Below are 27,860 nucleotides of genomic sequence, written 5' to 3'. Positions count from 1 at the left end.
CTCCCTCAACCTGCTGGTCATGCTTCTTTTGATGCAGGCCAGCACACAGCTGGCTTTCTGGGCTGCAGCCACATACTGCTGGCTTCTTGTCAACCAGCATAACCAAGACCTTCTCCTCAGTGCTGCTCTCAATCCATTCTCCTCCCAGCCTGTATTTGTGCTTGGGATTGCCCAAACTCAGGTGCAGGACCTTGTACTTGGAACTTCATGATGTTCATACCGGCCCACCCCTCAAGCCTGTCAATGTTCCTGTGGATGGCATGGTGTTGCTGGCATGGTATCATTGGCAAACTTGCTGAGGATGCACTCAATCCCACTGTCCATGTGGCCGATTTCAATACTGACCCCTGAGGAACACCACTTCTCACTGGTCTCCACTTGGACATCGAGCTGTTGACTGCAACTCTGAGTGTGACCATCCAGTCAACTCCTTATCCACCAATCGGTCCGTTCATCAAATCCATGTCTCTCCAGTTTAGAAATGAGGATATTGTACAAGCCGTACCAAAGTGTCATCCTCACAGAGTCACTTTTCTGGCTGTAACTGCATTTTAGCAGATGTCCAGCTCAGTATTACCAGTGATATATTCATTATAGGCCTGAAAATCCACTATAGCTACTCTGAATGCAGTTCTTCCTCAGCCAGAAAGCCACATGGTGCACAGGAATAGGCCAAATGCTAGGAAATGTGGGCAACTCCCATTCTGTTCACAAACATTAATGTCCAAACCCAAGCACATTCTCCATTACAAAAACAGAGGCACAATTCCAAATGCAAAAAGCAGTTATTGTGGTTAGGGACAACTAACAATCCTTGACGGAACTCCTATTTGGAAAAATACTCTGTGTTCAGCTCCATCTGCAGCTACTGTTTTTTTACAAGATATGCTGCTCTCCCAAACAATTTTACCAAGTGATTTTTTAAAAATTCAACTCCAGAGCAGGATATCTAGACTGAAATGGCCATGGTCTGATAGGAAAGGTTGGAGAGCTGATTAGAAAACACAAAATATAATCAAGATATCAACACTTGCTCCCAAATAGCTTAAAATGATCTCAACGTGTACAGAAGCAGCAATAAACATTTCATATTTCTGTCCTTCCAGAGGACATGCTACAAAGGGCGATCTGGGCGAGCCAGTGTGAAATACATGTTCCTGGCAAAACTCTGCCAGCTCAGACACTTCTTTGTTACTGCACTGCCCTCCTGATGCAGCCTCTCTGGGCAACTTCTAGAGGACACTTCAACCCCTGGGGTGACCCACTCTTTGTTCAGTAAAAGCAGCTCCAAACCTAACTTTGGCCTTTCATGTTTCTACTACATATTATTTATGACTCATACTGCATTTTAGAGGCAGACTGTCATCCAAAAAGCAAGCTGCAGCCTCCCAGCTATATCACAGCTGCTGACTGCCTGATCTTTCATGATTATAAAATCTAAAAGATGTATCCCAGTACCTTTTGCTTTATGATACTTTTTGCACATGGGATCTGTAGTTTTGAGATAGCTGTCAACAGAGACTTACACCTCCCCTACCCCACTCCCTTACTCTTCATTTAAACCCAATCTCTGTGCAGGAGTTGGGTTTATCCTATGGTACATGGTTCTCATGAATCAGTAACCTTCACTCCATCAAATCCCCAGCAGTACTGCCTACTTCCAGGTCCGACACAGCCACACTGCTGGGAAGAGAAGGTATATATACAGAACTGTCCCTCCTCACCCCTGTCAGAAGAGCAGTGTACAACAGAACAAAGGCAGGCTGGACTAACAGCCCAATAATATTGGTGCATAACAATTTTGGGGCTGCATATACTTGCTATTGGGTGCATGTATTTTGCTACCACAGCACATCTGTGAGATGCTCTAGCATTTTCACCAGCATTACTCCCCACTCACTATTCCAAACCCTCTGCAAATACATCACCTTTCTTCAAACCGTAAAGAGAGGAAAAATATCACAACAAATGAGTCACTCTTCTGAACTGACTTTCACATTAGTAGTTTTGCAGTCACTTCAATAGTTCTACTGTTTAAACCAACTCCTGTCTGTACAGCAGATTATAAAAGAGCCTACTACTCTATCACACCAAAAATACATTCCAGTCAATATAGCCACTTCCTGCTACCTGTGTACACAAGTCAAGCCTGCCTACTTATTCTTGAGAGTGAGTTTCAGCTGCAGTCACCACTGTTTGAATGCTGTTGTTGTGGATGTGAGCTAATATCTACAGTCTTATGTGTTATCAGCAGAATGGCTACCTGATATCCAGAAACTGTATTGTGGTGGTGATGGATGTAGCAAAAATTGAGCACTGATTTAATTTTCAATTGCAATATCTTCTCTCTGACCTGACAGTTCAAGAAGTCATCACTGGACTAATAGAGCAAGCAAACGCAGTACGAGAGTCACTGAAAAGGAACCTCCAGATGTCTCTTCCCATAGCCATTTTATCTAACTGTAGCTTCTCTCAAGCAGAATGAGCTAGTGAATCACTCAGTGATATATCTTGGGTTAGCTCACATCCATTTAAACCAGCGTGAAGCTCTGCACCTTTGATGTGAGTTAATTAAGCTCACATGGCTTTCTCCAGCCTGGCTTCTGCAGCTTCGGAAGTGAAGGGAGCCAAATTAGGCCCATCTGTCTAAATGGAAGGGAGTCCTCTCCTGCCATAAGGCACACTTCATTACCCAGCACAGGAGCTGCCTTCCAAGAGTGCCTTGAAACAGGGTTTCATTTCTGCCAACAGCTACCCAGAATACCAGGCACAATGAGCATGGGAGTTCTTATGAGAACCACGATTCTGTGCTATCAGCTTCTTTGAACAGAAGCTTCAAGGGTCTGTCTATAAAGGGCTTTCCTGTTTAACACTTGGAACTTCTGGGCAGCAACAGATCTGCAAAATACTTCTTTTTTTTCCCATTTAAAAATAAAGAAGGAACTAGCAAGCTTCAGTGGGACAGAGGAGATGAGTTACTCTGCAGCCATTCATTGTGTAACTATAGTCTGTAGTCCATCCAAGCTCTGGAAGCCTCTCAGCTGCTAAACTGGAATCCCAATAAGAAAGTAGCCTTAAGTAATCCATGTCATCATGTACAGCTGCTGAAAAAAGACTCTGTGCTGGTAGTCAGTACTAGGATCCGGGGAAGCAAGGAAGCAAAGGTAGAAGACACACAGCTTCAGTTCCCAGATTTGTCTTGAAGGATTTGATCTGGTAGAGGAACTGCAGAACTGTGGTCAGATCCCATGCTGGTTCTGCCACAGTGCTGTGCCTCAGTAGAGGTATTAACCATACTTTGGTTGTTATGCAAAAGTCACCACCAGAGCAAAACTGTAAGTGACAAAATAACACACACACACACAAAAAAAAAAAAAAAAAAGAGTCCTTCAGTAACCTGTTTTCTGAGAGACAAGACTTGAAGGAAATACCGGTAAATCTGTACGTAAAAACACACGATACTTTTGGGAAACACAGACTTAGCACTAAAGACCTAACAAAGCAGACTTAAAAGCTTTTTTCTCTGTCACAGATGATCATGATGAATGTTATGAAAACTAACAAAGAAGTCTGCAATGAAAAAAACCACAGAAATCAGTAATACATAGACGTATACCATAAGTACTGACAAACATTCACTACTGTTGAAGGACAGTAAGGAAATTGTCCAGCAAGTGAAAACACATGATGTTTTTGCAACAGGCCTCTTAAGAGGTTCTTTCTTAAACCTAACAAAAAATGAGGTATGTGGGTGACCCATAGTCACCTTTAGTTGCAGCTAAAGTGGGAGTCCCCAGGCAGTCCACACAGCTAAATGGATGAAAAAACAGCTAGTTGGGCTTTAAGAGTAGTGTTTAACGTGCTGTACTTGGAAGTCAAGTACAAGCAGAGTAGTACAGCAGCCTATCCTGCTAGATACCCCAGGAGGAAATAGGTAATGGATGATGCCCACCTCAGGCTGCAGTCAATATGCTTGAGGGCAGGGCTGCTCTGCGGAAAAGGCATGGAGGACAGTAGGCTTAGCACAAGCCAGCAGCGTGCCAGGGCAGCAATGACAGCCAGCAGCATCACACACCATGTCAACAGCAGTGTAGACAGGAGATAGAGGGAAGTAATCCTTCCCCTTCCCTGGCACCTCTCAGACCATTCTTGGACTACCACCTCCAACTCTACAATCTTGTGTGCTTAGGAATGTGTTGACAAACTTCAGTAGGTGTGTGGAGGGCCACCAAAGCGCTCAAGGACTTGAGCCCTTGCTTTACAAGAAGAGCTAGGAGATTCATCCTGGAGAAGAGACACCTTCAACGAGGCTTTTACTGGCAGCCTGCTGGTACCCATGGAGAGGTTATCAAACAGGTGGAGCCTGGCTCTTCACGGAAGTGGTGCATGGCATGAGAATGCGAGACAACAGTTATAAATTGTCATGGGGCTACTGCATAGGATATCAGGGGAAAAAAAGCTCATAGTTAAAACAGTCAAGCAGTACAACAGGCTGCTCAGAGAGGCTGCAAAGTCTTCATCCTTGGAGGTCTTCACACCCAATCAGATAAATCCCTGAGCAATCTGGTCTGAATTTAGTATTGACACTGCTTGAAGTTGAAGGTTGGCTTACAGGCCTCCCAAGGTCCCTCCACTCTTAAGGCTTCAGTGACCCAATGTCCCTTGCTACAGTTTCTGTAATGCATAATAATGGAAAAGGGTTAACAAAATTGAAGACTGCTTACATTTGGGAGCCTGAAACCAGTATGCGCCTTGGACTTCTGAGAAGCAGTACTTTAACAGTTCATACAATGCAATTGAAAAACAGAACACAGTTTTGTTGTGCTCACACTTGAAGCATCTTGGAGCAAGGGAACACTTTCATCAGACATGATCTTACTTCCAAGAGTTGAAGTTTGCAAGCAAATATGAGCAAGCAAAAGTACTTTAATTAAAGAAGAGCTAAGAAATGCAGACTCCAAGGCTTAATGAATCATAACAAATACTTGGAGAAACAACTAATCCTACTAATTTCCAAGTGTTTAATTGAGTTGGCTGAAATGTTTGTGTGCATGAACACAATCACGTAGTTAATTTCCCTGTGTAGAACCTTCAAGCTGAGATACCAATTCTTCATCTGAGGCAGGGATGGCAATCTTTTGTTAATGAAGTTGTAATTTCTCTACATACCATATCAAGGTCTTGGGAAACCCTCCGTTTGCGCAGCTCTTCCATCCTCTCACACACATCCGTGAAACAAGTATTATAGTAGTCTGCATACTGCTGTGCCAGGTCATCAATATTTCCCAGTGACCCATCCTATGGTGGAGACAGAAGAAAAAAAGGTTAATTTTAAAATTCTAATTTAACAGTAACAGCACAACTCTGAGAGAGACCCCGTTCCTGCACCACATCCAGCATACAGTTCTTGGGTCATCCTCTCAATCCCTAGCCCCAAGCATGCTAACATGCCAGAACAGTTTGGAAAAGCAATACCACAGCAGCTCTTCAGAAACAGGTGGGACCTTGCTAATTCCTACACAGAGAGAGAAGGCAGGGACAGCAATGCACAACAGTGGAACAACATATCCCCAGGCACTATCTGCCTCAATTCCTTCCCACCCACATGCATTCATATTCCATCTGGTTCTCCCAAGCAGCTGCCCACTCATCCAATAATCGGTCATTACGTACATTTCACTGACCTTATTTACTTGGGAGTAGCCCTGCTTCCTTTGACAATGACTAACAGCAATTTAAAATATTAAACTTCTTGCCTATAAGCACAATCAGCCAGACTGCAAACAATTCCAGCCAAATGACTTCAAACAGGCACATTTATGCCGCCCACAAAGACACTCTGCCAGTTGGTCTTTTAAGATATATTGGAGGCAGAAACATGGTTTGCGCAGTCCCAGGAGCTAGGGGCTGCTAGGCAGGATTGCTACATTGTTAATGAATTGGATACAGCCAGGAATCTAATTGTAATCATTTGTTAATTACGCCTGAAATTAATATGTTTTAAATGATGGATAAATAAGGGGAAAAATGCAAAACAAAACAAAAAAGAGGCTGAATTTTAAGCAGCATAAGAAATCCTTCTAAACTTCAGGTAGGTATGCCACAGAGGACTGAACGAGGGGGTGGGCAGGGGGAGTTACCCATTTTGCTTGGTACAACATGCACACAATTAAAATAGGTCCAAAAGATGGGATGGAGTAATTTTGTTCTCTATCTGCCTAACTTATGAAAGAACACACATGTTACTGTATACATTCTTTAAAAGGAAACAATCTATGCTATGTGTATATTCTGAAAGAGCAAGAATACACTGCAGAGTGTTGTTTCCTTGTTGCTGTTAAGAGACGCAACACAAACTTATCTCTTGAATATTAAGAAAAAAACTGAGCAATTAAGAAATAATTTAATGCTAATAATATATATACATTGCAATGCAAACTTTTAGCATACACGCTAGGAGGAAATCTTCTAATTAGAAGCCACACCTTACTATCTATACCAAATTGCCATTTGGAAATAATTATGTGGTCCTACTTTCAGGGTTCTTGACTATGCAGAAGAGGCAGCTCTGTTCTAATAAGGTAGAACTTCCAGAGAATTGAAAACACCCCTCCCCCCATTCCAGTTTAAATCAAATTGAAAACCTATTAAATCTCAGATTCTGTGAAACACACTCATTTTTTTAAAAAAGTGCAATTCCACACATGCAATAGGTATCTCAAATTCCACATTCCCCAAATTCAGAACAGCCTGCAGTTTCTTAAAACTTCTGAGTACAGTACAGGTGGAAAATAACTTGCATGTCACCTGTTGGAGCAAGAGAAGCAAATTAACTACGCTAAATATATATGTATGCACACCCACTCCTCTATGAAGGTACATATACATACCTATGTATTTTTTACTCTTTTTCCTATCTCTCAACATGCTAAAGATCTCAAAACAGGAGATTTTTCAAATATCAAAAGATCAGTTTCCTTACTGCAAATACACTTCTGGGAACTTCAGATTGTCCAGAGCTTCAGACAAACAACTTTCTACACCGCTAAACAAGCATATAAACAACATCTTTGAGAGCACAATAGTGTTACCCTGCCTTTCTTCCAGAGCAGGCATACCACCTGCCCAGTGGGCAGCAAGAATAACTCTTCCTCCAGCCACCTCTCTGCCATCCATTGCTTTCCAGCAAACTGGGAAAGAAACTGACTTTCTGCCCGTGCCACAACCTCCACACATCTGCCTGTGAAACTGGACACTCTTCCACTGGTTGAGGGCATGCTTGCTGATCCCACAGGCACAATGAGCTGCTTTCACTAGGTCTGCACCCTCAGTAGGGATTAACTAATGCTACAGGCTGCAACCCCAAAACTTAGCCTTTGTTTGCTTGCTGTTGCAGACAATAAGAAAACCTGTATGACTTCCAAACAGATGGCATGACATCTGAACTGCAGCCACTCCATCGTAACATCCCTCTAAGGGTTACAAAAAAATGCCCACTTTGGAGTATCTTCCCCAGCCAGTTTGTTTATTCCTTGATAAGATTTGCCAGTTAAGAGTATAGGAGCTGGAAACAGTAATAATACACAGACAAGAGGGGAAACTATTGCTTTATTAGAACAGTATGAAATTACCTTTCTACCTTATCAGTCCGTCTTCTCCTTCCATTCTGAAAACTGTTACGTTTCATAGAGTAAACGTGCCCAGATACAGGTACAACCTGTGAAGATGGCCATGAGGAGGAGAGGCCATGATGGGACATCATGATGGGAGATGATGAGGAGAGAACAGGATCAGCCTTGAGGGGAGTCTGTGAGGGGAGAGGAGTGGCAGTTGCGAGGGAAGATCATGAAGGGAGGCCAGGGGCAGCCATGAGGGCAGACTGTGAGGGGAGAGCAGGGGTGGTTGTGAGGGAAGATCGTGAGGGGACAGGAGGAGCCGCCGTGAGGGGAGAGGTGGGATAGCTGTGAGGGGAAATGGTGAGAAGGCAGGAGGGGCAGCCTTGAGGGGACATCATGAGGGGACAGAGGGGATAGCGATGAGGAGTGATAGTGAGCAGAGAGCAGGGGCAGCCATGAGGGAAGATTATGAGGGGAAAGGTAGGGTAGTTGTGAGGTGAGCTCATGAGGTGAGAGCAGGGGCAGGCATGGGGCGTGAGGGGCGGCCATGGGCCATGAGGGGTAACCATGAGATCTTGTGGGAAGATGAGGTATGGCCACAAGGCATAGGAGCAGCAGCTATATAGCATGGGCCACTGTGAGGGGGCAGATGAGGGGTGGCTGTGACTGGAGATCATAAGGGGCAGCCACAAGGGGAGATCAGTTTACCCCTAGTGACACAGTTTAGTGTTGGGTTTGACAGTCCTGGACTGACAGTTGGGCTCGATGATCTTCTAGGTCTTTTCCAACTTAGTTGATTCTATGACTGAGTGATATACTCCAGATCCAAACATACCACGTGAACTTTAGCTTATGAGAGCTGTGTGGAGCTGAGGTGACGATAGCAGCATACTCCAGTGCTTCTCTGCACACCTTCCCACCACCTCCTCTGGTGCATGGTCATGGACTGCTCCAGGATACCAATGGTGCTGCTCAATGGATCTGACAATGCTCATTTTTCACTTACATTAGCATGCAGTTTGCTGTGCTTTTTTTAAAGATGGTCTCTAAAAGGCTGAAGGCTTGCAACTTTCCCCTAACAAAATTAGCTCAATTGCTAGACCCAATTAAAGCCTGTGGAACGCATGTGGCCCCACTGCCAGTGAGCACGTGACTACAAAGAAAGGCCTATTCACAAGCAACCCTGTCCGCCAGTGCTGCACTGTCCAGAGAAGCTGAGCTGCAGGCATCAGCCTGACCGACAGAAGGAATTGTCAGTGCTCCGGATTCACATTAGAGGCTATGCTCCAAACACAGCTCATGCCAGGTCTCTGGGGAAGACTAGTCCTGTGTGAACACAAGCTTAATGTCCAAAAAAAATTGAAGGAACAGAAAACCCACAAGATCGTAGGAGATGAAAACTGGTAACTGAAACATATCGCAACTCTGCCATACACTTTTGCTGGGTTACCAGACCAAGGGCAGCTAGCTTTAGGAGATTACCATTCCACAAAAGCAGCACACAACCTCCCAGCCAGATGCAGACAGCTTTGGGGTTTGAAGTCTCTAGCTTTGAAAAATGAGAACAAAAATACAAACATTTGCATTTACATCTCAGCTTGCCAGGAAGTTGTAGTGGAAGATGCCAACTGAATCATTTCTTTCTGTGGCAAAGAGCTTCTTTTATGAGCTTATGTGTACAGGTATCCAAAAAGCATTACTCTTGCTGAAAGAAACACAGATAACCAAATCAATCCAAGCCAAAGACAGCAAGTATTTCACACCTTGCAGCATCCACTCATGTGACGTGAGAAAATGATGCCATCCTTAACAAAAGATCGTATGACTGACTTATATTACCTCCAATTTTATTCCTCTATACAGTTATATGTAGGAAGCCTCCACCCACCTCCTTTATTCCTCAAATGCTATTAAAAGTATTGCAAAACTAAAAGAGAAGATGCTTTACTTTTATAACCCACTGATAATGGCAGAGGGGATCTACTTTAGAGATCAAACTACAACTAACAAGATGAATTTTGAACTACGTTGTTTTGTCTGTCCAGTCATTGACTGCTACCTCGTCCAAACAATTCTAAACTCTCACACAAAATCACCATCAGTTCTATGTACTATTTTTTGGGGGGTACTTTAAAATATTTATACGCAAAGCATAAGCTCTAGCTTGAGAAGTCGTTCATTCCCTTACAAAGGAATTGTCCAAAATGTCTTAAAAATATCCCCAGCTTTGTTATAAAATAGAATAATAAAAGCATTCATAACTAATAATATTTTTAAATATTACTGATGAATAAAGAATTACATATTATGGATGCATAAGGAATAAAAGCCAATGTTAATTTTAGTAAGTTCCTTTTGCTTTTTGCTTTCCTCATTTGGCTTGCATACGATTTTTAAGATAATAGAAAAAAAAGTCTTCCTATTAAGAGCCCTACACTGTGGTCTCAATTTTAATACTAATACAACAAGGTCTAAGCAAACATGGCCTGTCATTTTAGTTTCACGGGTAGGAAAAAAAGCATACAGTTATTTGATACCAAAAATCATAAACCACTGAAATGTATAATGTCTTCAGTTATGCACCACTGTCTCATTTTGACATAGGTCCCATACTTGAAATAGCTTATGAGAGTAATAAAGAAGCTCCACAGCTTTCAAATTTATTCCTACCACTGTATCTGTAATTCAGTAGCAACTGATGTGCTCTTAACTGCTTTAGGTCAGTAATATTTTTAAAACCAAGACCTCATAATAAACTCTTTCTCATTTTGTCACAAATTTCACAGTTAAACAAAGCCCTACCATGAAGACTGCTTCGCACCAGTTATGTTTATTACCATACAAACTGCGATGTTCCAGCTATATAACCTCACAGATCTCTGGTGGAAAAAATTCATAAGCAACACAAATAGTGAGCAGAAATATCATTCCTGAAATGCTTTAATTTATTTGTAAAAAGTTAGAACATGTTTCTCCTAAGACTTCACTACTGCCTGACAGCTTTCCATAGAATAGTCTCATAGCCAGGAAAGTAAACAACCCACTAGTTTTAAAGTATTAAATGTAAAATGAAGATTTAATAAAATATTCTAATGAAAACAGAAGTTACCTCAGATTTCTATTTTCTGTTGTCAAATGTGTTCCTAAATTTCCATCTTATAATGTATGCATGCAACATTTTCTGGCATCATAAAACACAGAGTAAATGATGAATTGCCCTGGAATTCCCAGAGAATTAGTTCTGATATGCATGTGAATACCAAAGGAATCCATCGGGATTCCTGTTAATGGAGTGACTACAAAGAAAAGTTGGAACGATTTGACACTTATTATAAAGTTAGGATTTATCGGTCACTGCACATCAGTTAGTTTAATGTGCTGGCAAAATCCATTGTATCTGACATCTGCAAGTGTAAAGGGGAAAAATGTTCTGTCAGAGAGTTCTGCTGGAAATAAATTTTAAGTAAAACCACGTTCATATTTAAATATTAGTAATAAAAAAAAACAACACTATTAGCTAAGGAGGAATAATGGAATTTGCTAGGTAACAGATACATTTCATGAACCTGCATACAAACCAAAATACCAGGCACTGGCACAGCATACATACTTTCTGCATAAATTTCCATGAAGAATAAGCTTTAGAAAAAGCTACCTGTGTTTGTGCTTTTCTATCTCAGATTCTGCAAAAATGTATTACAAAACTACATATTCCAGCGTATCCTAGTCCTATTCCAACCGCTGTTAGGAAAGCCAGGAAAGAGGTCTTGATATCAGATGTATGTGCTCACTCTCTAAGACATCAGGTGAAATCTATGCAACTGCACAAATCTCAAAACTGTAAAAAAAGGCGTGCATGCCACAAGCCTGTTTGGTCAGGGAGACAGATGGGTCTCCATCTGCACATGGCAATGCGGATTTCAACACACAATGTACTATACAAGTTCCTAACTTAAAAACTAATCAGCTATGGCCACAGCACATGCATAAACTGGGAGGCTAGGAAGAGGTCAGAAACCATAAGGGAAAAGATCTGACTTTTTCCTATTAAAGTATAAATGTACATGGAAAGGGCACACACAAAGGGAAGATGCTCTTTCACAACTCTGCAGTCATGCTCTAGCAAAGGCATATTTTTGACCGTCACAGCCCAAGATGAGAAAAATCCATTTCCATGCTTGAAACACAGGACTACTGTGTGGAGAGTCACTGTAAACATTAGCAGCTTATTGCTGGCAGTTGATCTTAACAGGGACGCCTACCAAAAATCTGTGGAACACGGCCGTGCATTTCAATAATACCTTTGGTTTGGATAGCTGTAAGAAGTACATAAATGAAAGCCAGGACGTGGGCCAGAGCAAACAGGCTTGTTTGGGGAAGGGAAAAGGGCAAGAGGCAGGAGGGACTAAAAAGTGCTGAAATGAGAACATGTACTGAAAGGAAACACGTTTGTACCTAATAAACACAGTTTTCAACAGGACTTCATACCTACATAGCAAACTATAAGCTGTTTAAAGTCAAGCAGAACTAGCTTACCTAGAAAGCAAAGGTTGCTCAGATTCGCATGGGACAATTTTGACTAAGATCTCAGTCCTGGTTTAGATATTTTTCCTAACACAGGGTCATGAAAGCTTGAGTAACTTGTGCATCCTTCCCTAGGCAACCTTGTACTAGCAGCGTGCCTCTCTGCACCCCAAAATATACTAATGCATGAATTCAGGCTACAGGTAATTAATCTGACACGGTATTTCACGTTCTTCCACAGCTCCTTCTAAGGAGGCAGATTTAAACCAGATCCAAACCTTCTCAAAATAAGAGTCACACCTATGTTTACCTCTCTGTCTAGGGCTTGTGTCTCAATTTCCTGCAGTAATACTGACTTGCATAATGATGACAGGCATGCATAAGGAAAACCTGTGGAGCTTGATAACAACTGTGTCTTTTACCTATTTCTGATCTTGCCCCTTGGTAGCAATTTATTTCTGCCAGGATTAAGGCTGATGTTTGGCCTTCTGGCTTAACTTCAAAACAGTTCCCATTAAAACTGAACCCAACAAGCTGCTACAGAAACATTCTCTTCTTTTCCTAGGGCTTAGAAAGGACAATCTTCTATTCAGCAGAACTAACAATTCCACCATCCATGAAGTGACGGGTTCAAAGCCTGTCTTGACAGTCAGCGAGGTCAGAAATGTGAATGAGACAGAAGCATGAGGCCAAACAGCCCAGTGCTTGCCTTGATATTCAGGGTAAGGCATAAAATACTTAGTGTAGAAGTCATGACATTTTTATATTGAGAACAGCTATTTTAGAGAATACTGAAGGGTTGTCATGGTTCCCTTGACCTCGCTATAGCTGGACACTGTGAGAACAAAGAGAACATATAGATGAAACTGATTCAATAGAAGACTTTCTATTAATTTTTATGGCATCTGAGGGTTAAGTCATTAAGCTATACAGCTTTACAGACAGAGTTACAAAAATAGTTCTAATAAAATTGTGTCAAGCTCTCTGCAGCATGGTTAAAACAGTTCTACATTCTGTACAATAAGCAGAACGCACAATAATGGTACAGTTTGATATCAAAGCTTTTGCATCAGTTACATGAAATAACTGATGCACCCAACTGAGTTCAGAGCACAGTCACCCTAGATCCAGAAACTTTATATTAAACCACAGAGCTGTGTAAGCTTTTCCTAATTCAGATGAAATCTTGCCCTATCTTTAAATCAAACCAAACTCTTTCCCTTTTCAAAATTCTACAATTAAAGGGCACCATCAGCAATATAATCTTTTTTTCCTCTAATTTTTCACTGTAAAGCCCTGAAATCTTTGTCAAGAAGGTGTAATAAAGCATCTCTGGAAAAGCAATTTGAATGCAATTTACATTTTTCCTTTTGAAAATTAAAATAAACTTGAAAGCACATATTGGGATCCCTCTCTCTGACAAGCAACCAAGGAAGTCCTCTATGTAAAAAAATTAAAATATGTGTGTGTAACAAAAAAGTTGCATCTATGCAAATATACATTCCAACATACTTAAAAAGTAGGTATCCATCACAAGTAGAACCAGCTCTTTCACACGCTCATTATTTTGACAGACAAGATTACATGCAAATTTTATTCTTATATTATAAGGGTGCTTTGAAACGTTAGTTCAAAGCACCCTTAATGTCCAGCTTCCCTAATAATAGTATGTTATCTTCTATCCTTCTTTTCCTGAGGTGATGTGCCCTAAGCTCATCAAAATGTAACTCCTTGTCTGCTCCGATACCTGCCATGCCACCACTACCCACACCAGGCTGGTCAGCAGTCAGGCACAAATTATCATTGCCAGCTTGTAAAGCAGAGTAACTCCTCCTTCATCCATGTAATAGCTGCACCTGACATCACCTCTCATTAGTTTTGTTTTCCTTGCTCTTGCTGCCTCCTCCTTCTGCACACTGTGCTTGCTGAGACACTTCCCTCAAATGCATCTCTTCATGCACACCAGCTGCAGCAGGCTTCTATCTTGACACTCAGAAGAGAAGCAAACAGTAAAAAGAAGAATGGCAAGAATTAAGGAATTAACATGTGATATGAAATTAATACGTGATTAAAGCACTATCAAGGAGATAGAGATGAATTTCTTGTTTCAGAATTGAGACATTTTAACAGACATTATGGGGTGGCTTCATCTTTAAGTTAGTCTAATGAAATAGATACCCAAAAGCCAAAAATCTTAAGCAGATGATGAAATAAATCTTTTATTTCAGTGTGCTTGCCAGATCAGCTGCAATGGTGAAGGAGATCTCAATAAAATTTGTGTCTTTTCTTTATATTTAGTAGTAACACAGCATGACAAGAACAAATCTTCTGTAACAAAAAACCCCAAACCAAACATCAAACTAACAGGAAACATGTAAAGAAAACGAACAAACAACCCCACAAAACAATAAACAAAAAAATCAACAAACAAAACAAACCCACAAAAATTGGATATTTAAAGACAAAAACTGAGAACAGCATCTCAGAGCCATTGCATAAACTCAGCAAGCCTAGTATTCCCTAAGGGGTTAAAGTTGCATGGTAGATTCAGAGAAAACAAACTTTGGTTATGTTTATGTCCAAGCATAGTTAAAACTGATTTCTGCTTTATGCCAGTAATCACTAAGAGGCCTTCCCTTACAGACAGGCATGTTGGTAAAACACAATAAAACAATAAAATGCAGTCATCTAAGTGAATGAGCCATAAACACTCTCAGATCCTATCTAACAAGGATTCTGCTGTATGAAATTCTGGCTTCATTTCAACTGGGGGGGAGAACAAAAGTGAGAAACTACTATAAAATAAGGGTTTCACTATGAACATACTCTTAGGAGTATGCTGAGAAGCATTCAAAGGGTGATTTTATTTTAGGAATAGGCAATTATTATTCTACAGGTTTTGCAACTCTGCCTGTAAGTCAACCTCCACATATGAATGACATCCAGAATATTAATACCATCTATTGGTACACTAATATTCTGCTCCTATATGGGATTTTATTCTAACCTAATCTTTTTATCCTGTAAATGAAACATCTTAACATTACAAAACATTATGGAAAGGACTTACCAAACTTCGGATTTGAATCTGTTGCATCAACACATCAGTAAAACCTTTATAGCACCCAATACCCTACATATTGACCGCTCAAGTTAATTCTTGCTTGAAACACAATATACATGGATTGCTAAGAGGTATATGCATAAGGGACATGCTAATACTGAATGTAATTGTCACCACATTATTCATAGCGAAACAACTGCTTGTTTAGTAAATTAAGCCTTTATCCAGTTTCTGGGACCTTAAGTAGTTTCTCCAAATAAAATGCACTAGATTTGTTTTGGCTTACAAAATGGTTGTTTTTCTTTTTTTGCCCTGACACTATGAAGCTCTTGACATCTGTAATTGCTTTGTGGCAGAAATGGTATTTCATTCTGTCTTGTGCTAGGTGCTGTACAAAACCCCCAGTGACAGTGACAAGTACCTACTCTGACCTTTTTTCCTCTCTACCCACATAATTTTTCCTAGTGTCAGTAGAGAATAACCATCTTTACCTTAAACTGCTATGCTTCTCACTAGGACAGTTTGGCACAAGCAGGTCATATCTTGCCCAGAAAAGTTCACTCAAAAAAAACCTTCTTATCCTTCTTTCTCTGTTCTCTCTGCCCATTTCCCTTGCTTCTTCAGTGTTCCATTGTGCACGCCACACACCTTTATTTCTACTTCTCTTGGTAGAGCTTTTCAAGAGCTAGGCCCAAGATTCTGGAAAGGTCTTCTGCTTGGCCCTCCCTAAGGACTCCAACATCCCCCAGCCCACTGAAACCCAACAGTACTAGCATCTGGATTGCATCAATAAAGGAAGAGAGCCCTCCATGCCTTCCCTAATTTCTCACCATCTCAGCAGCCTCTCCTGCTCCACAGGGAAGGCAGTGCCCAGCAAAGCCTGGTGGGGATGCAGGTGCCCCAGGTTTCTTCTGGCTGGACATGCCAATTGCCTCATCTGCACTTACACGGCAAGGGCTACAGGGAGCACCTCACCTTTATTCATGCAGCACCCAGCTCAGCAATGAGCAACCCAACATTAAGAAATGCTGCTATGCCATTATGAAGCAGGGTGTGACAGTAAGTACCATTGCTTATTCCTCCATGTGCCAACCAAGAGGCTTCCTTCCAAGAGACCAGCACTCTCATGCTATCCACGTGAAGATTTTGGAAAGGGGGAAAGAGAATCTTGAAGTATCTCCCTTCACCCCAAAATCCAGTTCTACAAAGTGTGAAAAAATAATGTTCTGCACATCAAGGCACGACAAGGTCTCTCCTCTCTTTGGGGAGTAGGTACAGAAATCAGTTACCCTGGCTGCTGAGCCCAATGGTACAGGGTACTGTGCACCCCAAAGACTTGGCCCTTGATTTATTGCTGCAAGCACAGAGGGCAGCCTACCTGTCATCTGTGGCAAACCAGGATGTCAATGTTTAAACTGCTATCTCAAACTACTGCTCTTTTACTTCTTCCTGCTAGGAATTCATCAGCTTGCAGCCTGGAGGATACACCCAGCACTTCTGTACCCAGAGACTAACCTTGCCTTCACTCCTACTGCTTCCTGACAGGCCCTCTTTTATCAGGAAAGGAAACAACCACAATTGAGCATGGCAGTGATCCATGTTTCCCCATGTAATGTTAGCAGCAGCAGAAATGGTTTCCCATAGCTCCCGTTAGCCAGCTGCACCCAGGCCCCCCTCACTGATGCTGCCCATCCTGCCTGCACATACTCCTGCTCTGCAAACCTTGGCTTCTGCAGGGACCGGGTGGTCAGTGCTGGCACAGGCACAGAGGGACTCCTGCTCTTTGGTGGCATTAATAAACTAGCTTAAATAGACACCCTACATTCATACAGGTAATGTAAAACCAGAAAGACTGATTCTGCCCTGCAGTACTTCAGTGAAGCATCAGCTTTTGACTCTAGCAGAGGTACAGTACTGTTAACATGCACTCTCCCACCACTGCAGGTAGCATACAGATGAACTAAATATAAAGCGACTCATGCAAAACTTCATGGCACTGGGCTCAGGTTTTTTATCACTTTAACTAAACATCCTGAAGTCTCTTTGGAGAGTGTTTTATTTAGGAGCAGTAATGCACAGTTATCAAGGGGGTTTGGTTCATTTAATTAAGTTGAATACAATTACACTCCAGTGGGTCTTAAAAGTGCAAGAATCTATTTAAATATTATTTAGATGCGTATCTTTTAACTACCACAGATTGCACAGGGCTTCATGTTTATATCAATTAGGGATATCAACCTTGCAATAAGAGCTCTCTCTCTCTTGCCAACTTACAATCCTTTCTGCTCTGGGATCTCGTATTTTATTTGCTCATTTCCCTTTATCTGTGTACAGTGAAGATGGGCTTTCTGCATTCCTGTGTGCTCATATTGCTTCATCATTGCCAAAGCACTTCCTAATTAGGCTAAATAGGTCACTTACCCAAATAAAAGAGAAGTATTTCTGCCTACCTTCAGAGCAAATCCTACAGAGTCCAGGCTTCAGTAACTGTGAGGTTGCCATATCTCCCAGGTGTTTCAAGGTATGTCTTTAAAGGGGCAACATGCACTTTATTACCTACAGGAGCTCCTCAATCAGCAGGATGCTACGTGCTTGTTTCAAGGAATTGCTTAAGCCTGTGGGTGCTGTCAGTTCAGTGGCTCTGCCCACTGAAAACAAACACAAGGACATGGAATGAAGCTGTGTCAGGGGAAGTTCAGATTGGATACTAGGAAAACATTCTTCACTGATAAGGTGGTCAGTCATTGGAGCAGGCTCCCCAGGGAAGCGGTCACAACACCAAACCCATCAGAGTTCAAGGAGCATCTGGATGACACTTTTAGTCATATGGTTTAGTTTTAGGTAGTTCTGTGAGGAGCTGGACTCAATGATCCTTATGGGTCCCTTGCAACTTGGGATATTTTATGATTGTATGCTGCTTTCACTGGAGACTTGAATGCATTGATCAAGTATTGCCATAACAGAGATGCACCTCTAACTGAAGTGTAAAACAATTTGAAGAGCCCCACATGGCTAAAGAGGTCATAAAAAGCAGAAGCTGGCAGAACCCCAGTGTCAATAAAGGTCACAAAAATATCTACAAAACTCAGTAGCTGGTTCTGACTGATCCAAGGCCCTGAATCACACATTGAAAGACAACTGTAGATAAAACACTTGGACTTTGAGGGTAAGCCAAGTGCTCTATGCATAGCAACATCAAAAGAACATCTTGCTAACTAGCCATTTGTCAGGAGAGTTGTCATGCCAAAGAAAAACATCTCACCTACCTGTAAAAACAACTCTAACATAAGAAGAAAGTGTCAGAAGGAAGACACTTCCTCACAGACTCTCCTTCTGATACGAAGAGACTGCAGTCTTGGGGAACATTGAACCACAAACCCAGCAAGAGCACCAGGACAACCTAAGTACAGAAGGCATCTGAGGCACCACAAAAACAGCAGAGAGTTCTCCCAGCAAAAGGAAGATATTACACCACTTTTCACATTATGCACCATTCTGAGTTTCAAATCATAGTAAATACGATGCCTCACTCATAAGGAACCAGGACTTGAAGGGAAACAAAGATTTTGCTGTACACTTTCTCAAGAAGAAAGGAGAATCGTATGTTTTTAGATGTGGTGATCTCTTCAAAGCTTTAAAGGTACAACCTGAAATGCAAAGGCTGGTTCAGAACAAGTTACATGTGAACGAGGAGTCAGGGCATCAGACTGTCTCTAGCAAAATAGCAAATTGTGCTCTCAGCCTGTTTTAGCTAACCAGCTCTCTCCTTCAAACTACCTATTTGAAGCATCTGCTGGCAGTATCTGAATGGCATCATTTTATATGACTCATACACTCATCAAAGATTACCCACCTATTGTCTGTATTTGTCTTTAAGCAAAACCAAAACAAGGGGCAACCAACTAGACATGAAAGCTTACTTTGCTCTCTCATATCCCTACTCAGCACCTGCAGTGAGCCCTGTCATTTCTGAACCAGGCTTAAAACTCTATTATTTACTTCCTATGTGCTCCCTGCCCGTCCACACCATTCAGTCACCTCCTCTGGGCCTCCCCAAAGCCAGCCTGAGTGCTGACCTTCCCCTGCCAAAGCCTCAGTGCTCCAGCCATTTCCTGCCATGAAGGCAGCAATTCTTCCTTTCACATGATCCTCTTAAATCCCTCTTCCTAGCAGTTGCAAGTTACCTTGCTGAGCTGGGACTCTCTTTTCACTTTTCTAGCCACAGAAATACAGTTCTGGATACTGAGTCACTGCACTTTCAGCCTTGTCAGCCTCCGTTTCCTCTTTGTATGAGAGGTATTTTCCTAAGAGAGGCATGAGTCTGAAGAAAAGGAATAAAACCCACATCATTTGTTGTTTTTTTTTCTCAACTGCTCAAACACACACTGCAATAGATCTACCTAAAAACAGCAGAAGGGCCAGTGAGGAGGTAACAAACCATTTTACTCCCCTCTCTTTTTCATGACACTTTTCAAAATAAGTATCTGTAAGCATTTTGCAGTAGTTGTAATTAGGTTTGGCAGATGGAAAACGAAAATTTGTACAGTCTTTTGTATTCTAAGTACATTTGAGATTAAGATTAAAAACCACAAGTAACTTGGCAAAGATTACCTGAAGAATGTACTGTTCTCTCAGAGAGAAAAAGCAACACTAAGAACATCCACTTCTTTCTTTTCTCTTAATTTCAGCAATTAGGAACTCAGCCTTCACACCAACCAAACCCAGTGAGATTCATCATGAGTAGGTCTGCAAGAAGGATATGCAGAAGCATCTCTTTCCTCTCTCATTTATGCATAAACACACACCATATGCTGTATGAAGCTACTCTTCACTGTCATGTCAATATTCCGATGAAGTCCATGACCTTATGTCCTCTTTTAACTTCCTGAGTTTAGATACCTTCATGCAAAGCTTCAGTTTTACAAACCTAAGTTTATCCATCTGCACGTATATACTCGTTCCCAGACACAAAATCTAAACAATATATTGCTGGATCTGGACTGAACAAGAAACAATATACAACACTGAGCCAACACATCCCAGTATCCCTTCAATTCAGTACACAGCAGAACGAGCCACCACAGCAGAGAGGGGCGACACAGGATCACAGGATTAGACTCTATTTCACACCTCAATGCAAAATGCACAGAATAAAAGTAGCCATAATTAAAGTGGAAAACAGATTTATATATATATATATATTTTTTAAGGACTAACAACCATTTTACACTACCTACAACTGAGCAGTCTCCACTGATAACACAAGAAATAGTACAGACCCTCACACCAAACCCCTCTGAACAATGAGCTGGACACATCATCACAAAATAAAATACGATGAAAACCAGGCATCTTCCAGTTCTTATTTGCAGTGTGCAGCAAGCAAAGTGGAAGCTTCCACATATAAACTGGACACTGACAGATGAATTTGGGTAATTAAGAAGAGACACCAGGAATATGGCATTTTCTTCTACAAGGAAAATGACCCTTGAGAAACTTTACAGAACTATGGTATGTAAAAACAGAGAGAAAAAAGTTCAAAGAATTTGCCATGTATGAAGGTTCACAACATGCCCTGCCAGCAGGAAATCTGCCTTTACTCAGCCCTTTTTCCTCAGTGAAATGAAAACAGACAGACCTAAGGAAACACCTCCAGTGGGAGATGTCTGCTACTGCAGCCACACCAGTTTTCCACTGTGGTACCTGAAGCTACCTCTGCTGTCAACATTTTTCAAGGGGCCCACAGCCTGCTCTTACTTCCAACAAAATCTGTGGCAAATAGCAAGTGACCTCAGGGCCAGAAGGAACACAACAGGTTCTGTGGTGGTGATCCCCTACTGTGTTTGCTGTGCTGAAAAAAAAAACCCTCTCATCTATATACACTAGACATACATGAAAACCCAAATACCTCTTCTGAGCCTAATTAGTCCTCAGTCTGACACAAAGTACCATGTAAATCCAACAAAGAACATGTCAGAAACCAGCCAACATGGATCTGTGCCACAGGCACTGTCGCCCCTGCTCCACTGCCCATCAACTGCTGTATTCCATGGTATGCCCAATGTGACAGCTGACCACCAGCTTTTCATTGCTTGTTTGACTAGAAATTTCCTAGCCTTACCAGTGGTTTTGGTTTTGAAATACAGTATCTTTATTAGTCCTCTGATAAAATGGTGCACATGGAGACCTGTTCTCCCCAAGTGTTGTACAAAACATGACATATTCCCACAACACACTCTGAAGCAGTGAGTTTTTTTGAAGTGTAAACATGCAGTCATCTTGAAGATGGAAATGTGAAGACAGAAACTTGAAGACAGGAACCACGACTGACACACAAAGTGCAATCTGCTCCCACCTTTTCCTGTGTTACAATTGTTATTTATGAATTCTAAGGTGGGAAAGAAGCCTAATAATGAAGTGGGAATCACAACCTGCAAGTTGCAGTGTATATTATGTATAAACACAAATACATTTATGTATAAAATAGGATTTTTCTTATTTTCACCCTTACAAAGTATACATTTTAGTTTAAATGCAAAATACTTATTGTCAGCTTTCAGAGCTATTGCACTAAGCTGGCCAACCACTTAAAGCTCCAAAGCTCATAAGTAGTAAAAATTATTCTGTATAACCAAAGGCTACATTTAAGTCTATGCACTGATACTGATAACAACATAAAATAAGTCTAACAGGGATGGTGAAAAGAGATAAGCCTCAATTTAGCAGTAGAAAATAAGTATCCTCTATTTGCACACCATCCCTGGGATTGCAGTAGAAATTTCAGGTGAGAAATTTCATTCTTTCAGCTGAGTTGGAATATTCAGGAAGCTGCTGCTGGAAGATTGCAAGCACAAAATCCAGAGGATGAAAGTGTTTCAGAACTGTAACAGATACAGATAAACAGAGATAATAAACAAAGACAAAATACATCTCCTAAACACTAAGTGCATAAACCCCACATATTCTACAGCAATGACGTAGCACTTTCAGAGGTATGTATTATGACCAGTATGATATTATTCTGGCAAGCAAAATACCTGAAAAGCCTTACGTTGCTGAAGTACAACGTAATGCTATGCAATCAGACCTGGAACATCCTTTCACACAAGCTCCAGCTGTGGATGTGCACTCACTAAAAATAACCTTCCAACAGTTCCATTTTGGTGCAGTGAGCTGTTATGATAAGTGCTCTCGAATCCATTTTTTTCTCCATCCAGTTAGACTGGGGTTACAGTCAAGCAGAGAGAAAGCTCTACAGTAGGGTCAACTTGGTGCTGGCATTGAAAGGGCCAGGACACTCAACTAGCCTGAATTTGTGAAGGAATGACAGAAGTTGCTTTTTCCTTTTTTATTGAAAACCTACAGGCCTCACACTGCTCAACAATAAAAAAAAAACTTCCATGCCTTAGGCTCATGAAGTTTTTATGTAAACAGAGCAGAAGTTAGACCCTTTATCTTTTGTCTTTTTCTTCATCCTTTGCTTCCACATGCCCATTAGCATTGCACAAAGCATCTTCAGTTGCAAGGCGAAAGGGTTAGGAGCATCTTGCAATCAAGACCTTGCTCATGTAACTCTCTATTTAACATTGTAACAAGCATGGCAGTGTTTTCACTACCCTCTATTGACTCTCACCACTGCAAAGCTTTCAAAGTATTGATGTTATTATATTAAATAGTTACCTAATCTCCTTTACATACACACACTCCCACACATAAATGGAAAGGTGGATAACTCTGCAATATAAAAACTTTAGTATGCTGTTACCAAAGACCAAAAAGCACTGTATACCATCTTAAATACAGTGACAATAATGAAAGAGAAAATGACGTATTTCTAGTCTTGATAATTATGTTACCATGCTTGTAAGCTTCAATGTGTGCATTTACTCATGCACATAAGAACATCCATATCTATTCCATCTGGAGGCCTGATCATGTAAACTGATCTGAATAGCATATCCCTGCATTCATGCAGGACCACAAGGAAGCCAAATCAGCAAAATCTAATGGGCCTGTAGCAAGGGCCTGTGCTACAGCACTCCAACCACATCACAATTGGATCATGACATGGATACAAGGAACCAGCTCTCCATTTTATTGTATAACTTCCCCAAAAAAAAAGCCTTGAAGTGTGCTTTATAAATCTTTGCTATATCACATTCTTGAGCTTGTCCATCTAGTTTTCCAGTTATAGCCTCCTTAAAGCTGTTCTCCAAATAGGTTATACAATCTCCACTCTCAGTTTCAACCTCTTCATAGGAAACATGCCCCTAAAATTAGCAGGTAGCTCAGAAATGCTTATCCAGGTGTCATTAAAACTTAAGCCATCAAGTATTTTATTACACTAACCAAAGTGCTAATAAAAATAGTATATAAATTAGTGCTTCGTAACATGGCAGTCTGCTATTACAGGAAGCCAGGAAAAGCATTCCCCTCACCTCAAGAAGATCAAAGCAGAGCCACGTGCCCCCACCTGACCCACACCACAGAGAGTGCACTGTGGTGGTGGCAGCTCCTTTTATTTATAGAGTACTTTCCATAATGGAAATCCGTGTTGTGAACTGCTGGGTTCAAATATATTTCAGGGAACTGTGCTGTATTTCTGTCCTGCTAATGGGACAGTTAAGTCTCTTGATGATAGTGAGAAATAAAAACCATTCATATTTCTCTAATCACACAACACGTGTACCTACATACTTCAACAGAGAATACACTTTCATAGCAGAAACTTAATTTTTACAGACTTGCACATATTAAATCCAATTCCATCTTTATGTTAATCTTCTCATGAAAAACATGGACTCCAAACTCTTGCAAAGTTACCTCAGCATTTCTGCAGTCACAACCACCACCTTCCTCCTCCCTCATATCACCAATAATGGCAGAATGTTCATTAGTCATTGCAATCAAAGAGGAAAATTATTAGCAGCACTTTACGTTAAAACAGGTATTGTGACAAATCACTTTGCTGTGTCATTAACAAAGTAATTCTTATTCACCCTGTGTCACTGCACCTCCTAAAATCCAAATACAATGTGGGCTCTACAATCATTAATACCATGACAACAGGGTAAATGGAACAGGAGAAATCCTGTGCTGCTCCATGAAGTAAAAGCTACAGCCAGAGACTCCAAACGAGGAAGGGACACCCGGGAAGGCACAGGCAACAGGGCTGGGTGCACCAGCATTCTCTCCTCCATCATGCCACATCTAGAGAGAAAAGAAGTCCTGAAGGAGCTGAGCCAAGGGCCAACACTGCAGTAGTTCAGATGGGGTATGGAAGAGAAGACCTTTCTCCCCTCTTACCCAAACTCCCTTGCCCCAGGCACTGCCTGTTTTGTCCATTCCTCACAACCCTGTGCCACATCCAGCAGTGACCCTACTCTATTGCACCCCAGTCCCTCTGCTTCGCTCACACAGCTTACCCTCTCTGCTCCCATTTGCACAGCATCTTGTGCAATCAGCGCTAATTTACACTGATTTCTTGACAGCATCAGAATAAGTTAGGTTCATCATTACCCAGTCTTGCAAAGTATCATTTGCTCTGATACACGCTAAAAATGTTTTTCACCTGACTATAGAAAATGGTGACCAGCATGTGTAATACATCACATTCCATACAATAAAGCTCCTTTAAGTTATCATTGTCCTGCATGTGCAACACTTTAACTTTCCACACCAATTTTCACATTTCCTTTCTGTTTAGAGACTGCCATTTTTTCACATCTACAAAAGGAAGCAGGCGTCATTACAGGCGAGTTCTGGTGATCTGATAATCCGCTGCTCTTAAAAGACAGAGCACTTGATTGACTTACAAAATGCGAATAAATATGAGGAAAAGGAGTATTTCCAAATGCTGATAATGGAGCCCATATTCACAGCAAACCAGCAACTCACCAGAAAATAAAATCTTATCACCAAGAATCAAGTTTACCTTAAATTCATAGTTATTATCTAGTAAACCACAGTTCACAGTAGACAAAGAGCAGGCATATACAAATCTTCCTTATTTTTAACTGCAATTCAAAGACCAGGGAAACCCAGAGTTTGATTTCAGGGCACCAGAACCAAAACTTCTTATCATTCCTGACTGTGCAGGGTCTTGTAGGGACTGAACTGTCTGATGGAGACATCTGTTTTATGTGACTTGACATGCAAGAAAAAGCCTGGACCAAAGGTTATCTCTACGAGCTGTCTTTCTTCATAAAGGTATTAGCATTGCTACGCGTAATGCTGCATGGAGATGAGAGGGAAAACAGATGCAATAGGTTAAGTTTAAAATATAAAACTGAATCCAACACCTCAACTGACAGTCAGTGACTTTCTGGTTTGATTTCTTTATTTGAAAGAAATATTTCCTTTTCTTTTAAACAGAAAAAAAAAAACAATACCAGCCAGTCGGAAAAGCAGAGGCCAGGCCTTCTGGGTTTATCCTTATTGTTGCAAGTGGGATATGCTTTCAAAATGTACTCCAAAGCAGAAGTCAGAACAAAAAAGTTTTGAATCAGAATGTCTCAAAGTGCTTTTTGAGCTAACAACACAGTGCCACAGCTATTTTGCAACATCTCAGTAAAAACTGGAAAAAAATGAGTATATTGAATTTTCAAAAGCAAGTTCTACCTGGAACAGCTACTTGGTTGCCTGCGGTTTTCTGCAGAGCTGTGCTGAACACCAATGGCTTCAGGTGGAGTGCCCTCACAGTGCCAAGCAGACATCAGAGAAACAGAGTCACCTGAATCAGACACTGGGAGAGCAATGGAGTAGAGAGATTTCCATGGGAGGTCATGGAGAGCTAAAGATGGTTTACGGAAGGGCAATCCTGGGAGAAATCTGCGGCTGGTAGGAGCTGCCACAACTCCTCTCGGCAATCCTCCGACTGCTTTTATCAGTCACGGATCTACTTCCCCGATCTCTCCAGATATCCAGGCTCAGTATCAAATTCCTCTATCCAAAGTATGTTAGTCAGTATGTAATTACATGTTATTACAGTAGTATTATCAGCTGGCATCCTTCTCTCTTGGTTTTTTTCTTCACTACTTCGATAAGAAATTCAAATAGTCACTGAAACATGGAAAGCAAGATAGATTATATATGTAAATAGTAGGGCACCCAGTATAAACCCAAGTGAGCTTTATTGTTGTCAAAACACTGTTTCCTTTAGCTCACAGGAGATGGTGGGAAAGCACTAGTTTCCTCTTAGCATAACTGCAAAACACTACCAAAAAAAAAAATAAAGAACTCCCCTTTTCTCCACCTCTTTTAACTGTTTGAAACAAACTAGCTATGACTTTGAAATAAAAAGCTGGAAAGACTTCCAATTTCACTGCATCTCTTGCAATTTCCTCTGTATCTTTCTCATCTTGGCCATTGAAGACAAAAGCTCCTCACAGAAATAGACATTTTCTTCAGGGAAATCCATGCTCTATAACTGATCAGAGTTCTGCTAGTGATTTCACTAATGTCAGGATTTGACACAGATACCTGTTCCAGCTATGCCAGATGAGAAGAAAGAACATCTTATAAACAAGATAGACACTACAGTGTCTTCCCTGTACTAAGGTCAACAGCCCATGTTTTGAAAGCACATCCTTAAAAGAATAAAGTTCATTATTTTCACTTAATATTACAATTTGTTCTCAGATCTGATCACAGACAAATCTTCAGACTCTCAGCATAAAAGAGTTTGCTATCTCCACATCAATACATGACTCTATGCCAAAAATATTCCTTTTTTATGGTGTTCCATTTTGGGATTCAGAGAATTTTCTGTATTCTTACTCATAATCCATCTACTACAATCTCACTCTGAAATCTTAATACACTTCTACCATCCATGGTCGCTTTGAGACACTGCAAATTATAATCAACCAGTACATTCCATCATGTGCTTGCTGCAGACAGAGCAAAAGCTTTTAAGTATAATTATGTTATCTAGTGAGCTCTATTAACAGCACAAACAGCTCTGAGGTGCTCATACCACAGCTGCACCTATGGAATATTTCATTAGAGTAAGTGCAAATGTGAAAAGTTACATTAACTTCAGCAAAATCCCAATACAGCTGCAAGTACACTCAATATTTGTCAAGCAGAGAGAAAGTTATTATGCAACTTCAAAGTCTGTAAAATATGCTGCTTACAAGCAGCACTTGAGAAATATTTGCTTCCCCTCCGGACCTGGGATCTGCCATCACAGGTTCCTGCTTAATGAGGTCCTATTTTAAGGAACCTATCTAAACGTTCACAAACAATGAAATGTATTTATCCACTGAGTGAGAGGGGCTCAGTTTGTATTTTAAGTAACTGTAGTACTGAATACCAGCTGGCTGACTTTCACAGCCTCTCCCTCTAAACCTAACAGAGACACCACCACAGCCACCAAGGCTTCTGGCAGGGATTATGGGTAACACTCTTCCCTCCTCCTCCCCACTGCTGTAATTCCTCAGTATGAGACAGGCAGAATCAGACATTTCATCATTTTTATGAAGACCACCTTTTTCAGTGTATAAGGACAGTGAAGCGGTGGAACAGGCTGCACAGAGAAGTTGGGCAGTTTCTGTCCCTGGAGATTTTCAAGACCCGACTGGATAAAGCCCAAAGCAACCTTACCTGGCCTCAGAGCGTTCCCTGCTTCAGCTCAGGGTTAGGCTAGGTGTCAC

The 27,860-nt window shown here is 41.2% G+C and overlaps 1 protein-coding gene across 7 annotated transcripts in view; it reads right to left on the bottom strand.

Annotated features, from left to right (window-relative positions):
• Positions 1-27,860, bottom strand: part of LOC134175569 (SAM and SH3 domain-containing protein 1-like) — a 540,237-nt gene that overhangs the window by 91,192 nt on the left and 421,185 nt on the right. For 6 of the 7 annotated variants that reach the window (XM_062641663.1, XM_062641662.1, XM_062641661.1 and 3 more), the window contains one exon: positions 5,170-5,298. In XM_062641663.1, the coding sequence (XP_062497647.1) occupies positions 5,170-5,298 (129 nt within the window). Of the gene's footprint in view, positions 1-5,169; positions 5,299-8,622; positions 9,698-27,860 lie in introns of those variants that run through there. The other variant, XM_062641667.1, reaches the window with a different exon arrangement.

The sequence above is a fragment of the Pezoporus occidentalis genome, unplaced genomic scaffold (genome assembly GCF_034315485.1).
Source record: "Pezoporus occidentalis ecotype Australia unplaced genomic scaffold, CSIRO_AGI_Poc_V1 ctg7, whole genome shotgun sequence".
In the NCBI taxonomy this organism is placed as follows: domain Eukaryota; kingdom Metazoa; phylum Chordata; class Aves; order Psittaciformes; family Psittacidae; genus Pezoporus; species Pezoporus occidentalis.
Note: the sequence above shows the minus strand (reverse complement) of the source record. Positions and strands in the feature narration are given on the sequence as shown.